At 41.8% G+C, this 17,516-nt stretch overlaps 1 protein-coding gene across 1 annotated transcript in view; it reads left to right on the plus strand.

Annotated features, from left to right (window-relative positions):
* The first annotated feature begins 1,816 nt into the window (after positions 1 to 1,816).
* CCN4 (cellular communication network factor 4) overlaps positions 1,817 to 17,516 on the plus strand; it is a 39,282-nt gene continuing 23,582 nt past the window's right edge. Inside the window, exon 1 of the mRNA XM_089518957.1 lies at positions 1,817 to 1,983. Coding sequence (XP_089375083.1) covers positions 1,936 to 1,983 — 48 coding nt within the window. The 5' untranslated portion in view covers positions 1,817 to 1,935. The remainder of the gene's footprint in view (positions 1,984 to 17,516) is intronic.

The following is a 17,516-nucleotide window of genomic DNA, read 5'->3' on the forward strand; positions in this document are numbered from 1 at the left end:
TACAAACCACAACATCATGCTGGCTCTCCAGCTCTTAAATAGCCAGAGTGATACATAATAAATGCAAATAAAATTATCACCTAAGCAAAGCATACAATTGAAGACACACTACATATTTGTTATACATGTGTAGGTAGGTATGTTGGATTTTGGAAATGTCTGTGTCTTGTGTGCTTTATACTTTTGTTGAATTATATGTAGGGGAGATTTAATAAAAATTTACTGTAAAAAAATTACAGTAAATACAGTTTTAAAAACTGAAATTAAAAAGTTGCGTTCACATGTTTGGCTGAGATTTGGAGGGTTGCTTGTATGCTTTTGTATGTTTGGGCCATGTGCTGTCTGTGAAAAATCAGACTGTCAACTGATGGCTTACATACATATCAATGGGATGTGAATCGTGACTCCTCTCTGTGCTTTAGATTGAATTTTACAGGAGGTCTCCAAGGTGCTGAAGCAGATATGTTCTACAGTTTGAGTAGCTCTTTAAAAGTTTAGAATAAAACCCATAGCAGGTCTACCAGGTGAAAGACGCCAGCTGCTTCAGAGGAGAAAGCAAATAAATACAGGGCTTGAAGAAGTTAGCCACCTTGAATCCCATTTTGAAGGAAAGTTGGGATATATATCCAATAACTAACTAAATAAAATCAAATTACCATTTATGGACAGTCCCTTGGAAGGAATAGCCAGTCCAGATGTGCGTGTGTGTTTGGGGGGGGGGGTATTCAAAGAGTTATAGTCCAAAAAGTAACTTTTTCAAGCTCTAAGTTAATGGGCAGTGGAAGGAAGAGTTGGTGAAGTGTGCTACAGCAGTTTGAGTGTTGGATTGCAAGGCTCAAGATCAGGGTCATGCTCATGGGAACCCACTGGTTGACCTTGGTTAAGTCACACACTGTCAGCATCAGAGGAAGGTAAAAGCAAACTCCCTCTGAACAAACCTTACCATGAAAACCTTGTAACAGGTTCATCTTAGTGTCACCATCAGTCAGAAATGACTTGAAGGGGTACAACAACATACAAGAAGGAAGAGTTTGGATCACTCAGAGAGAGGGGATAACTAAGAGCATCTTTCCCAAGGCTTTTACAAAACCTGGAGCCAATGCTGATTGCATGGACCAGATTCTGCAGAAAGACCACAGGGGACAACTGTTTCCAATGTGGATTCTCAGAAAAATGTGTCTATATAGATGGAAACACAATACTTGAGTTGGTGGTCTTTGCTATGATCCAGCAATCCAGTCCTTATAACCATACAACATTCCTAGTGCAGGGCTGTCTCCCCCAGGTGCATGCTTTCCAGGTGTGATATACTACAATACACATCATCCCAATCATGCCCAGTGATGGGATTTGTAGCCCACCCAACCTCAAGGGCTGTAGTCTGGGAAAGATAGTTTGAGAGCGACCTTTTTCAGAGCTGCTTGCAGATTCTTTCCATACCATCAAACTTGCTCAGTTATCAGGGCAGCCATAAATAAACATAATTATAGGTGAACTCTGAGCATGTGAGCATAGTGTTAAAATTACAGCTCCTTCTTGCACTGATGTATAGCAATGGGGAATTTTCCTTTAAGAATCTTCTGGCTCAAAGCAAGACACTGAAAAGCAGGAGGTGGGGAAGAAATCACCACAAGGAGGGGGAAAAATGAAAAGAAGGGAAGAAGAAAAAAAAGAAGATGACGTGAAGGCAGGAAAATTTACTCCCGAAGAAGAAGAAGAAATCAGGGCTCTTCCTTTAACCTGACGTCAGATCTGTCTTTAATAAAGCCTCCTGGAAGCCAAAAAGGGAAAAAGTCACTGCTGCTGTCAACTAGAACAGCTCTTCTGCCTTCCCTCAAACTGGTGTATTATTTGTTGCACAGGAGTTAGTTTTTCCCCCTTTTTAAATATAAAAGATCTGGGTTCAATCAATGTATTTCACCCTGGCTTCCAGTGATGAGGTGGCTTCTGCCCTGGATTCTAGCAACACTTGGCATCTTGCAGGTGGGTATAATTTTTATTTTCTTATTTTGCTACTTCTTTTTTGTTTGTTTTGAAAAAAATAATGCAAATTACAAATTTCTACAGGCTGGAGATAGGAAATGGAAAACTCAGTTGCAGAGGCAACCAAAGAGGGGAAGGTGTCTGGTTTAGAGGGCAACTAAACCATGTTGTGCTGTTATTAAAACCCACATTATTCAACCTAGAGAAAGTATGTTTAGCTAGGCAGCTGATACGAGGTATGTGTTATGACAAACAAACTTCTCTAGAACTGGAGTTAAGGATCAGACCTGGGGTTCTGTCATTAGAGTATCTTCATTTGTTGATCTTGAGACAGATATGGAACCTTGGGGAGGGTATTATAGATGTGACATTTTTAGGGGGGAGAAAATGTGGAGGCATTGAGAGAAGGTGATGGGGAATTATATGCAGAGGTTGCTGAGTGGGTTAATCGGTGGCCTCAGGACACACCACACGTGGCAGTAGCTCTCTCTAGGATGCCGTCCAAAAATGCAAGCAAGGGGATGCAGTCCAGAGAATTCAGGCAATCGATGAAGAAACTGCAGATGCTTTGCATCTGGAGCGTCAAATAAAGGACCAAGTGAAGAATTTTCAAGATAGTGTAAAAATGTTTAAAGGCACAGCTTGCTTTTTCTTCATCATAACATAGTGTCTGCCGGCAGCACAAGCCAGAAGCATAAGGGCATCCTGCTTTTTCAATTCCAGGGCACTAATATAGATGAGATGGGAATGATTATAGAATCATTGAGTTGGAAGACAGCATAAAGGCTCTTCAGTTCAACTCTATACACAATCACAGCATTCCCAACAGATGGTCATCCAGCCTCTGGCTGTAAACCTCCAAAGAAGGAGACTCCACCACTATCCAAGGCAGTGCATTTCACTGTCCAATAGCAATGACCATCAAAAAGGTTTTGCCTAATTTTTAAGTGGGAGCTCTTTGCCTGTATCAAAGCAAATCAAATTTGGAACAATGACATAAAAAAGACCATTTGATATGTGGACTATGATTAAAATGACAATAAAATAACAGTAAATTATACAGAGTGAAAGCTAGGAATCAGTTTGGTGAGATGTTTAGCTAGCAACACTATATTCTGACACAGCAAAACACATTTAGCTGTTCAGTACCACTGGTAGGGAAGAGAGAACAGAAGATAAGGTCCGGGCTCCTTGTTGCTTTCTGTACAGCAATGGCCATCATTTAAAAACAAACACTTTCTTAGACTAATTCATTGCAGAGTAGCAAGCAGCAACAATAATTTGTTTTACAAGGGACTGCTTAAAAAAAAATAAAGCAATTCTTCCAATGGGCCATTCAGAGTGAACACCTGAAAATTTTAAGAAGCTGGAGCTGCCATGGGTCCCATTACAGGAGAAAGGTGGGATTTAAATTAAATGAAGAAAAATAAAGAAATAATTTGTAGAATGATAGAAATGGGGATGGTTCTGTGGCATTGCCCCAAGTACACATGGGAAGAGACGTTCTTTCTTCTCCACCTCTCTGTATTACTGTAACAGACTGGTTTGAACCTCTCAGTGACGTGACAATTCCTATTTAAAAGATTCATACACACTTTGTGTGATCTTTTACACCCTCTAGTGATAATTCAAGCTGTGATTTTTAAGAACACCTAGGAATTTTCTAAAGCAGCTCTGGAAGAATGTTTCAGTTTCTCATCCTAAAGATGCAGGTGCCTGCTCTTTTAATGCCAATAATAAAAAATCCATCACCCTTAAGGGGACATGCATGTTTCTACTCCACAAGGTTGATCTGAAGTGTATTGGTAATTTGTTGCAAATTAAAACTTCTCAAGTTACCCTACCTCCTTTGTTCTTGTGTTTTAGGTAGCACAGCAGTAGACTCTGTACATAAACCAGCTCATGTTTGTCTCTTCTATGTATATGTGTGTGTGTGTAGTGTGTAGTGAATATGACTTGACCAGGGCAATCTCCACAATGTACATTTCTAGCTATTTGATGCCATTTTAAATGTGATATCTCCATCCTATGGAATACTGGGATTTGGAGTTCGAGCTCTTGTAAATCTTATGAAACAGGGCATTAGAGCTGTGTGGAAGAGAACGCTAAGTATCTCACAGTATCTAATTTCCCACATACCACAGATTGGAGCCATGACAGGTAAAGCAGTATCAAAGCAATATCATTGTATAGTATGGGTACACCTCAGTTCCGGCCCTGCTGTTGCATGTCCTAAACTGCACCACCTGCATGGCATCTGTACATACAGTTTCAATGCACTTGAAAGTAGCTCATGGAATTGTTTCCTAGAATGTGTGGGATATCAGTCCAGCCGACAAACTTCTAAACTGCATCTGAGCACCACCTCCAAAAATGTAAGCTGCCTCCCTTGGGCATTGGCACATTGAACAAATGTTTCTCCACTTTGCCTCTCTCCTTCAGAACCAGCCCTGTGGATAGAGGCAGTGTCAGGACCATTAGGCAGAGGAATGCAGCTGTTGTAGCCAGTAGATTTTGACTTAGATCTTGTCTGAAGCTGGCAACGTTTAAAACTTTCCCAGTGTACTCACATCAAGGTCAAAGCTGAAGAGAGGCCAATGAAGAGATAGTCTGAAGGTAGTTGGTAAGTGGTTGTGGTGTGCCCTTTATTTGAGAACTTAAAAAGCTTGTCCTGTATAGACTGACAGGTGTCCCTTATTATGATGAACAATGTCCGCTACTGGAGGATTGGAAAGCTCTTTCTTTTATATAGACTGGACAAGAGCCCCCCTCCCCCTAAAAAATCCCATATTTTGGAGTGTAGGCCCTTCACAAAGATACAAATGTGTGCATCATTAAGGCGGGTTGCATACCGCCAAGAAGCAGCGCTGTTCCACCACCGCCGCTTGCGGCGTCCGGGAGCCGCAGCTGCCACACAGTGGGGCTCCCGGACGCTCAGAGAAAGGAGCGCGGAAATCGCGCTCCTTCTCGGGCCCCGGAAGAGGCGCCGCAAGTGCCAAAGGGCGCACTCGTGGCATCACTTCTGGTGCGCCACGTGTGGATGCAGAGCGTCCATTACGTCAGTATGGTGGCAGCCGTGTGGAACGGCCGCTGCCATATTGTACGTATTGAATACGTATTAGGGTTAGGGGTGTGTGGAAGCACCGCCCCTTCCTAACCCTAATACGTATTCAATATGTATTTTTTGGTGGTCTATAACCCGCCATAGTTTATGAATGTGGACAATATGTTAAGTTTACAGAGACATGGCTAAGTTAAGTGAAATCAATACTTTCATTTGGTGCTTTGGTGGAGCACAAAATTGTTAATAGCTACTTCTGGATCATCAACCTTGCATGCCATGAGTGCAGGCTATCCCTTATTGCTGGCAAAAACAAAACACACACACCTGGCAAAAACAAAACACACACACACATAAAAACACAGCCATATTTTTAAGACCACCTGTGTGTGAGTGGGAGAAGTACGTTTTTGTGCTCTCGTTTGCACATACACACCCACTGACTAAATCTGTCACAAAAATCTGCCCCCCCCCCCCCAATAAACAGAAAAAAATAATCTTTTTTACTGACAAAGCATGGAGAAGAAGCTCAGGAATTCAGCTGGGCTTAGATGTACACCGCTATTAAGTACACAGTATTTATTACCTCTTATAAATGATTCCTTCTGCCAACCCAAGCATGCTGGTTCTTGCATCAAAACATCCCAGAATAGCATGCACCTTGCCTGAGGGACCTTCATGATCTAGCAGACAAAACAATTTCCAGAGACAATACTCTAGATGTTTTAGTGAGTGGGCGGGGAATCTATTAAAATATGCTCCTTTTTTGTTTGTTTCTAAGAAAAGCAGATGACTGCACCTCTGTGGATTTCACATAGGCTTCTTGATATTTTTTATTTTAATTTTGTGAAGCTCTTATCAGCTTCTCTGCACATAACCCTATTGAAATGTCCTGTGTTCAAACAAGGCTAAGAGTGGATCAACAACAAAAGCAGCAGCAACAATAAAAAAAACAACACCTCTGTTCCCCAAAGAACTCAGGGTGTTATATATGAGCTTTCTCCCTTGTATGGTACAACAGCTGTCACTTTGGATGGCTTTAAAATGGAATTAGATAAACACTCTCTGTGTGGGTCTTCCTTTTAAAAGTGTTCAGAAACATCCATGGATGCAGCTAGAGTGTTAACTGAGACAATAAAACTCCCCTTTTACAACAGTTCTTTTGGCTGCCAATCTGTTTCTTGATACAAGTGTTGGTTATCAGAGGTGTCACTAGGTAGTTGGGGGGGGGGGTTCAGGGAGCACCAGGTGACACTGTAAGTGAGGGGTTGACACCATTGCTTCCCAAACATTTGCCTTTTGGCAGAAACAGGTTGTGGTGTTAGCCTGCATCTCTCTAAAACACGGGAGCTCAGAGGAAGAGATGGTGTGAGTGGGGTTAGGCTCAGTGGGAGGAGAAAGAGGATGAGCCATTTTTAATATATATATATATATAATTTTAAAGTTTTCTTTAAAAACATAATATCTTACCAAATGTTCACTTTAGTGACATGAAACTATGGGCACATAAATACATTTAGGCTGTGCATATGATACTGTAATTTAAAGGTATAATTTTAATTCTGCTAGTTGTTTATGTCACAACTATGGCCATTACATTTAGCAATATATTGGAATTATGATTTATGACTAACATTAGTAAAAAAAACAAAACAAAAAAAAACCCAACAATTATTAAGGATTCTGTATAGTGTGGTATGGGGAGAGATCAATGGGAAGGTGACCCCATGAGTTACCGCACTGGGTGACACCAACCCTAGTGACTCCTCTGTGGTTAGTACCTATTAAGCACAATACAGCTTGTATCCCAGCTGTCTGACAAACTATATCTCTACATCTCAACCTTCCCAGGCCCGGTATCCTCAGAAGGAACCCATTTCTCAGTCCTACCACCTTCACATGCACATCTCATAGGGATGTAAAATAGGCCCATTTGGTAGCTGCCCCAAGCTCTGGAACTTTATTCCCAGACCTTGCTGTCTTTCTGTCTGTGGGCAAAGACATTTTTTATTCCAACAGGAGTTGGAGAATTGAAGGTTTGTTTGTTTTTAAGTGTGGTATTGTTTTTATTGGTTTAACTGTACTGTTTTCCTAAGCTGTTTTGTATCATTTTTAGCTGTGTTTCAAATTGTTTTCAAATGTTGTTGGTAGTTGTATTCCATTTTGATGCCGATCTTTTGTGTGTTTTAACTGTATTGCATTTTAATTTGTAAGCCACCTTAAGTCCCAATTTGGGGGCAAGGGTAGGGTATAAAGAGGGATTCTGCACCAGAGGTGTAGCTTCAATATCGTCACCTTAAAAGATAGGCAACCATCCCAAACAATGGAGTTATGTTGTGCTGGTGAGCTGAAGGATGACAAAACCAGCCCCTTCCCACCATTGAGGAGCAGTAGTAGGGACACTGAACATTATCACAATCCACTTGTGGATTGCTGTATGGCAGTGGATGCACTTGATGGCGCTTCCAATTCTGTGATTCTATGCATACGTTCTTAAAACAGATTCCATACAACTGACCTACAGCCTTTCCAAATGAAATCTGTGGGCTGGAGCTGAGCAACGTTTATGTTGACTGGTGGTGTCTCTCTCCAGGGTGTCAGAGAGAAGTCTTTGCCAGTTTCATTTTTGGGTGTTAAGGTGTTTTTCCTTGGAGATATGATTCCACCCCCATCTCCCAACAGACAGATGTGTTGCAGAACAAAAGAAAGGGATCCTCCCTTCACTACACTCAGACTGTGGTGTGATGAGTAATCATCAGTGCAAAGTTTTGAAAAATGCAGAGAAAATAGAGAAGCCATCAGAGATATATAAGTGAACTTGGCTGGCTGTGGAATCTTAGATTCTACAGCACACAAAGTGTGGGGAAATTTGTCTATTTTTAACTCCTGTGAATTTTTCATATATTCATTCTTAAATCCACCCAGTCCCATTTTTGCACTAAACTGTACAGTGGGCCCTTGGTTTCTGCTGAGGTTTGGTTCCAGGACTGCTCATGAGTACCAAAATCCATGGAAGCTGAAGTCCCATTAAATACAATGGGCCAACTGCATGTGCTTTTTATACAATGATGTCTAGGATTATCTATCACAGTCTCTTATGTAATGTTATGCATTCTTAGCTATATAACAAAGGTTCTAAGGTACCACCCTAGTGAATTGTAAAGATGACATCAGGGCACCAGCAAGAGTATCCCAAAGTTCATTGGTACCATTGTGCTTCAATCCCAATAAGCATCAGATTTGTTGTTGTTAACCACTTTTGAATCAATCTCAACTCATGGAAACCCTGTGGATGAGACATCTCCAAGACCCTCTGTCATCCACTGCTCTGCTTAGGTCCTGTAAATTCATACCCACGATCTCCTTGATAGAGTTCAACCATGGAGCATACAGTCTTCCTCTCCTTCTACTGCCTTCAGCTTTTCCTCGTATTATTGTTTTGTCAGGAAGTTCCTCCTAATGTTAAGGTGGAATCTCTTTTCCTGTAGCTTGCATCCATTGTTGCAGATCCTATTCTCCAGAACAGCAGAAAACAAGCTTGTTCCATCCTCAATATGACATCCCTTGAAATACTTAAATAGGGCTATTATATCATCTCTTAACCTTCTCTTCTCTAGGCTATGCATACCCAGCTCCCTAAGTATCTCCTCACAGGGCATGGTTTCCAAACCTTTCACCATTTTGGTTGTCCTCCTCTGGACACATTCCAGCTCCTCAACATCCTTTTTCAATTGTGGTGCCCAGAACTGGACACAGTGATCCAGGTGAGGCCTGACCAAAGCAGAATAGAGTGGCACTATTACTTCCCTTGATCTAGACACTATATTTCTATTGATGTAGCCTAGAATAGCATTGGCCTTTTTGCTGCTGCAGCATACTGTTGACTGATGTTCAGCTTGTTCAACTACTAGGGGGATTATCACATGGAGGTTTTATCTTGCCTAAATCGTTGGCAAAACACAGCAGAAGCACTTAGATATGATAGCCGGTCACACTTCTGAAGCTCCATTGAGGTGTCCCTCTCCTCTCCCATCGACAAAGCATTTGCGGAGCAGCCATTTTTTCAATAATGCAAGTTTCCATTACTGAAGAAATGGCTGCTCTATGAAGACTTTAAATGGGAGAGGAATGGGACGGCTCACTGAAGCTTCAGAAGGATGACCGGCTATCATATCTATGCACTTCTGGAGTGTTTTGCCAACGATTTAAGCATGGTAAGCCTCCATCTGATAATCCCCTAGGACTCCTAGATCCTTTTCACATGTAGTCTCATTAAGCCAGATGTTCCCCATCCTATATCTATGCATTTCATTTTTTGCCCTACACCTCTCCATACTGAAATTAATTTTGGCGGCTTACAGACCACCCCTTTGGGGCAGCCTGTACCCGCCCCTTTCCCCGATGGATCGGGGCCTCAGCTGCCACAGTGAGCCATTTGTAAAGGGCCTTTGTTAGCTTTCTAATCTATTCTTTTGTATTTTGATCCTCTCCTCTAGGGAATTAGCTACTTGTCCTTATTTGGTATCATCAGCAAATTTGATAACCATGCCCCCTATTATTTCATCAAAGTCATTTATAAAGATGTTGAACAGCATTGGCCCAGGACAGAACCCTGTGGCACCCCACTGGTCACTTCTCTCCAGGAAGAAGAAGAAGAGCCATTGCTGAGCACCCTTTGAATTGAATTCATGTTCTAGTCTTTAGAACAGCAGAAAACAACCTTGTGCTACCTTCTACATGACATTCCTTTAGATATTAAAAGATGGCTATCATGTCACCTCTCAGTCTTCTCTTCTCCAAGCTAGAAATACTCAGTTCCCTTAGTTGTTCCTCATAAAACTTAGTTTCTAGACCTTTGGTCATCTTGGTGGCCATTCTCTGTGTGAGTTCCAATTTGTCAATATCCTTGAACTGTGGTGGCCAGAACAGGACACTGTATTCTAGGTGAGGTCTGTCTGGACCAAAGCAGAATAGAGTGGTACTAGTAATTAGATAAACAAATGAGTCCTTGAACAGATCAACCCTGAAATACCCCTAGAAGCCAAGATGATCAAACTGAGGCTGTTGGACTCTGGTCACATCATGAGAAGTCATGAGTCGTTGGAAAAGACAATAATGCTAGGAAAGGTTGAGGGTAGTAGAAAGATAGGAAGTCACTATGTCAGATGGATAAATTCAGTTAGTGAGATCACAAGCATGAATCTACAAATTAGAGCAATGGAGAACAGGGTTTTTGGGAAGTTTCTCATCCACAGGGTCGCCATGAGTCGAGGTCAACTCAAGGGAAATTAACAACAACAAAACAGATCTGGGCATTATATTCCTGCTGATACAGCCAAAAATTGCCCTGGTACTTAGTGCTGTCTGCTATAGAGCTCTAAAGACGCTGTTCGGGAAAGTACACTAGACAATTCTGGGTAACTCAAAAAACAACAAATCCCATGAAGCCATAATATTGAGCCATGGCAGTTAAAATGGCTCAAAATTGCTGTAACTGTGCAGTGTGGAAACACCCTGAAATAGTAACTGAGTTTTGCCACAGTGACTTTGTGAATATTTGTCATGGTTTCCATGATCTCTGGGGTCATAGTTCTTAGCTCTCTTGATAATTTCTACAGGCAAGAGCTGGCAGATTACAAACATTCTATATGGAGTGCCACCATCTTATCCAACTATTCTCTTACTTGTAAAGCAAGCATCTGATTTAATAGCCAAGCTAAATACACTGAATTCCTCAGCATAAAGTGTTTTTCCCCTCTTGACCTTCATTCTACCATGGACCATCCCTAGTAAAGTGTGTCCTGGTTCTTGATTCAATGCTGCCCCCTTCTGTTAAGATGTTAGGTTATCAGTCAAGAGGAGGAACACAGCAAAAACAAAAAAAGCACAAACATTTGTTTTGTTTTGTGCTCTTCAAATAAAATTCAGCTATGGGTGGCTCTTCGTTATGATTCTAGTATTTCTGCCTCCATTCAAACTAGAACCGTTTAAACCTACCTTTTAAGTAGATGGCTCCACAAAGCAGTTTTGCATTTCTGGATAAGCAGAGATTAATCTGATTCATTTGCCACTTCTCAGACTGTCTCCACACTGCAGAAATAAAGTAGTTTGGCACCAGTTTAACTGCCATGACTTTATCCTATAGAATCCTGGGATCTGTAGTTTGATGAGGTACCAGATGAGGTACTCTGAAAGACCAACGCTATTTCTTTTTCAAGTTGTGTGTATGTGTGAGGGAGGAGGGGATTCAAATCCTGTTGGCACATATTGCCTGAGTCCCTGACTTTTTAACATGCAATCTGAGTGCATGCAACACAATGTTTTCTTATCAACATCTGCTTACAATATCTTAATGCAAAGCATGAACTTTCTCAGCTGCTGCCTATGCCAGAGATTTTTCCAGAGCAAATGCTTGCTTGACATATGAGAATAGGAAAGTTATTTGTAGGACTACAACATCCAGAATCCCCCACTCAATATGACCAACTCACATCTTTTAAGCTCTTAATTTTTAGAAGGGCTGTGAACAGGGGTTAAAACATTTGACTGTTCAGAATGAGGGTAGGAAGAATGGCAGTCACTCTGACCCTGCTTTAGGATATTTCCCCATTTGACAGTTGCACATTATCAAATACAGCCACACATTATCAAATTGAATCACCTGTAGATAATATATTTATGTATCCATTTGCTGTTGTTGTTATGTGCCCTCAGGTCATTACTAACTTATGGCAACCCTAAGGCAACCCTATCTTGGTGTTACCTTGGCAAGATTTGTTCAGAGGCGAATGCCATTGCCATCCTCTGTGGCTGAGAGAGTGTGAGGTGTCCAAGGTCACCCAGTAGGATTTCATGGCCAAGCACAGATTCAAACTCTGGTCTCCAGACTTGTAGTCCAGTGCTTAGACCAATACTCCACACTGGCACTCCTATGTATCCATACATCCGTCTACACTACTCAGCAGTACATAATGTTTGTTACTAGTTACTCTGTACCCAATATAGTGATAGTATCCATACCAGCATCACAGAACTTCTCTCATTTCTAGTCTTCACTGCAGCTTTCAGAGCTGCCCAAAAACTGGTTCCAGAGGATTTTCTGGCCCAGCAAAGCAAATTTTTGAAGCAAATGTGATAGGGTTTCACTAGGAGACAGAGATAATTTCCTTTTGTTTCTGTTAGTGTTTGAGGTTCTGCTGTGGAAGGCCAATGTTTGGGCCTCATGCTAGTCCTAACTAAAATCCCATTAACTTCACTAAGTCTATGCACAGTACGAATACCCTTGGGCTGCATCCACACTGCAGAAATGATCCAGCATGACACCACTTTTACTGTCATGGCTCAATGCAGTGGAATTCTGGGAATTGTAATTTAGTGAGATATTTAGCCTTCTCTGTCAGAAAGCTCTGGTGCCACAACACAGTTCCAAGGATTCCACAGAATTAACCTATGGCAAAGTGGTATCAAACTGGATTATTTTTGCAGTGTGGATACAGCCAAGGATTCGACCAAATGAATAGAAACCAGCTTGTGTAGAAACCCTACTTTGAGGGTTGGGGCACTTTCAGATAACATTTCAAGCTCCTCAGATGCTTCTTCTGCAGGTTGAAAATGTTCCCTTACCACACACACAAAAAATCAGTGCTGCCAGAGCTGTGAGTGATTTTCCAACAATAACAACTCTTTCCCCAGGTTTTATGAATTAATGTTGGAAGTGGCAATGCTTTCAGCACATTAAGATTTGAAATGGGTTTGTTCCAATATCTCAAGCCAAGAGTTGAAACTCTTTCTTTGTTGCTCTCTCTGGTTTTACCTTTGCCAATCCTCTTGGATGGTTTTTATACAATTGTATTGCCTCTGCTTGCATGCAAGTCTGAAGAGTTTCTGGAGGATAAACAACACACAACTCTCAGGTTCTTTAAATAAAAGGCAGATAGATAATGTGGTCTTCATTTTTGTTACTCTCTTTGCTTGAGTGTCATCTAAAAAATTAGAAGATTTGACACTAAGGCACTGCAGAAATAATCCAGTTTGACAACTGCCATGACTCAATGCTATGGAATTCTGGGAAGGATAGTTTGTTGTGGCACTACAGTACAACAAAGCATTGAGCCATGGCAGTTACAGTGGTGTCAAATCGGATTGTTTCTGCAGTGTGGATGCAACCTACGGACATTATCACATCAGCCTTGTGTCTTGCAGCAATTGCATTATGAAAGGAAACAGGAACACACCTCTCTTATCACGCCACTCTTCTTTCACACAAATGCACTACTTTGAACCCCTTCCAAGCAGTGACACCCAGTGTAGTAACTCATGGTGTCACCCCTCATTGGACTCCACTCATACCACACCATACAGAATCCTTAGCAATGTCTTTGTACTAATGTTACTCCTAACAGTCAGTGTACCACAGAATGTAATAGTAACAGTTGTGACAGAAACAACTAGGAGAAATAAAATTATACCTTTCATTTACAGTCTCACATGCACAGCCTGAATGCATTTACTTGTACATAGTTTCATGTGGTTAAAATGAGAATTTGGCAAGATGTGATGTTTTTGATGAAAAAGTAAACAATAATTTTTAAAATTTGTTCATATTTTTTTTTTAAATTCTAAAAGTCTGTGGCCTCTCCTTTCTCTTACCACTGAGACTCATGTTTTAAAGGGATGCAGGTGAGTGCTGCAGCCTGTTTCTGCCAAAAGGTGCATTTTTGGGGAGCAGTGGTATTACCCCATTTTAGTGTGTCACCCGGTGCAGTCCAAACCCATTGCACCCCCTTAGTGTATTAAGTCCCTTTGCTCCAATTCTGGCATTATAGAAGTCAGTGCCATGAGGGGGCCGGATTCTCCTCCTCTCTCCCCCTAAATTTGTTATTCCAAACTAGGCTGACTCCATGTCTGTTGCTTTATTTATTTTCAGTTTTGCTCTGTTTGTGTAATGACTAGGAAGTGACTCCCCATGTTGTGTTTGCAGGACCTGGCCTAAAACAAAACCATCTTATCAGGGTGACCAGACATCCTCTTTTTCCAGGACATGTCCTACATTTCCACCTTCTGTCCAGGAGGAATTCCAAAATGTCCCCCCATTTTGAGCCTGACTAAGAAGCAGGCATTTATGTTTATATTAGTGTTTTTCGCTTTTATTTGGTAATGCCCTACATTTTTTTTTTTTTTGAATGTCTTACATTTTGTGGTGCCTCGTCCTCCTTTGCTGGTCACTTCATCTTATGCTTCAGCTCTGAAAGTATTGCAGGACTCTTCCCACTCTTTCTATTTCAAATCCATTCCTAACAGGCAGAACTCTAAAACCACAATTCTGAACCCTTTCAATAGTTTCCTGAGAGCAATCTCAAGAAAGCCAGTCCAGTTGTTGAATTTCCAGCTGCAGTGGATATCTCCACTCTCATCTGATATTTTATGTTCTTCTCAAGGTGAGGAAGAGAACAATTATAAGAATGTGTTGTTTGATTTCAAGATATATGTTCTTGTTGATACAGCTGTACATGTTCCACCTACACTGCATTTAACAAAGAACAGATCCACCACAGCGAACCATTCTTAAACCCTTTGGTTTTCCATCTGTTTTGCATGGTGAACTCATATGAAGTGAGATCCAGCAAAAATAAAATATTTTTTGTCCATAGATTTCGATATGGGAGCAATCTAAGCCTGGTGTTTGTTCCTGAGATCTTCTTTTTCCAGATTATGTCACAATCCTTATATACTCCCTGGACTGGGTCCAGACTTAGTCATGTTTAAAGTAGACTTGTTGAAAGCAGTCAGAGTTATGATTCTTATGACCAGGGTTATAGGAGAAACTCATTAGATCTCCATTTTTCTGTAAGCATACCACAATTGAATATGCCAAACTTATAAGGTTCTGGGCACACACCTACAGAATGCTATGATTCACTTTGCTGGCAAAGCTTTTTAAATGGCAACCTGTCACTTTACCCTCCACACCAACATGGGCTATTCTGCCTGTTTGCAGTTGTTCAAAATTAGGGATTGGCAAAGCACAGTCCTCTGGAGAGTGTCAGGCTGCATCTCCTAGCATTCCTCGCCACTGGCTCTGCTGTCTCAAGCTAATAGGACTTGCAGTCCAACAACAATGGGAGGACCACCAGAGATGGCTTCGTGGCTTCCATATCCATGTTCTAGGTTTGGCTCCAAACAAGGTTCTGAGTCAATTTTAGGGATAGGGATCAGAACCCTAAATACCACTTTTTAATTGTTTTTAAAAGGGGTAAATGTGTGTAAATGCTCCAAAGGCACCTGATACTGTTAGATCTGGGAAGCTAGGCAGGGTCAGCTCTGGTTAGTACTCAGATCAGCAATGAATACTGGGTTTTGTAGACTACTTTTCAGAGGAAGGAACTGGCAAAACCCCCTCTGAGGATTCCTTGTCTAAGAAAACCCTGTGAAATTCAGGGGCAAAGGGGCAAGACTGTGGTGCCCCTTTTATTTCCGGGTTGGGGGCAGGGCAGCCTCACCAGCAGCTCTGTGGCCCCAATCCAGAGTTTTTCTAGGCTACAGAGAAGCGGCAAAATGCTGCTTCTCCATGGAGTGGAAAAGGGGTGTCTTTGGGGCTTCATGCCCCTGGATACCCTGGGAGCCGCAGCCATGGGAGAAAGGGGCCGCTCAGCCCCTTTCTCCCTGACATTGTTCCCGCAGCCATTTGGTTGCTGTGAGAATGATGTGGTGCCCAAAAGGAGCTCTGTTTCAGAGCTCTTTCTCACACCATGCCCAAGCTGCCATAAGTGGCCTGGGGTGGCACGGAGACATCACGCCCATACGACACCATTTGGATGTGGTGCATGCGTGACATCATCATGGCAGCCCCATGTGGATGGGAGACTGCCATGATGATGCCACCGCGATGTACTAGGGTTGCACCACGTGTGAATGCTCTGCCTCACGGCAGCGGCGTCATCATGGTGGCCTCCCATTCACATGGGGGCCATCATGATGACATCACGCACGCGCCGCATCCAAACACAAAGTGCCGGACCAGGCCTATAAGTCAACAGCCAACCTGAAGACACTACACTCACACAGGAACACACACACACACACACACACACACACACACACACACAGACCATCAGTGGAAGATTTCTAAAACTCTTATCTTCATTCCCATGTGCCTCCATGTTGGTGGTGATAGGGGAAAAATGAGGGGAAAAGATGACATACACAAGATATCAACAAAGGTTATGCTTACCATAAAATCATAGAATCTTAGAGTTGGAAAGAACCACATGGGCCTTCTAGTTCAATCCCCTGCCTTGCAGAAATATACAAATGAAGTACTCCTGAAAGATGCCAATTCAAGCTCTGTTTAAACACCTCAAATTCAAATGTGGAAAATCCACTTCCATCTGAGGCACTCTATTCCACTGTCAAACAGTTCTTATAGTTAATAAAATTCTGTTTAGGTGTAATCTCTTTTCTTGTAATTTGAATCCATTGGTTCATATTTCAATCTCTAGAGCAGCAGAAACGTGACACTGTTTCAGATGTTTAAAGACAGCTATCATGTCACCTCTAAGTCTTCTTGTCTCCAAGCTCAACATATCCAACTCCTTAAGATGTTTTTCATAAGGCTTGAATTTATATATCATTGTTATCTGCCCTGATGTCCAAAAATGCAGTTAACATCTACAAGATATATGTTCTTGCATAGCTAAAGCAGTAATATCTTCTGACCATTAAATAATAGATGGGGAAGGTTAATCTCTTTAGCTTTGAAGTGTAAATCTATTATTGCTATTGCTGTTCTTGTTCTGGTTCTTTGCCTTGAAGTTGGCTTTAATTTATGGTGACCCTATGGATGAGCTCTAAATGAGAGTTCTCCAAGACTCCTGTCATCAGCAGTCCTACTCGGGTCTCAGAGGTTTCCTGGTAATAGCCTCTGTGTTGCCTCAAGGTGTGAAGAGGTCATCTGGGACTCACAGGATTTCATTATCTCACACACACACATGCACACGCACGCGCACACACACAACTAGGGAACCAATGGATTGGATCAGCCTGTCAGCGAGGTTTCATATTTTCATATCTAGAGGCAGTCATGTTTTAAGAGGTCACAATGACCCTTGGAACACTAGTAAATTTCCCATGGGAAAGGCACATTGTCCCAAAGACATGTAGAGGATCTAGGTAATACCAAAATAAAGTCTAAATGGGTTAGCTGATCACTTCATTCTCCCCCAGGCTTTCCACATATCCTCTTGCACTGGAGAAAAGGATGATCCCAAGGCAAATAAGATGATATCTCTTACGTATCCCTTGCCATGTTCCAAGCCAACATCCCTATCATCTATATTGGGGTTGTCCTACATCCAAACACTGTTTTGTTAATCTGGAGTTGCCATCTACTGAAATTGCCCTTTTTGTCACTTCTATGGGATCAAACACTTTGTACTTCATGGGGGAACATTAACACCCCTTGAGGGTACCTAAC

This window comes from Sceloporus occidentalis, unplaced genomic scaffold (genome assembly GCF_023333645.1).
Source record: "Sceloporus occidentalis isolate IW3139 unplaced genomic scaffold, rSceOcc1.0.p SCAF_3, whole genome shotgun sequence".
NCBI classification, from domain to species: domain Eukaryota; kingdom Metazoa; phylum Chordata; class Lepidosauria; order Squamata; family Phrynosomatidae; genus Sceloporus; species Sceloporus occidentalis.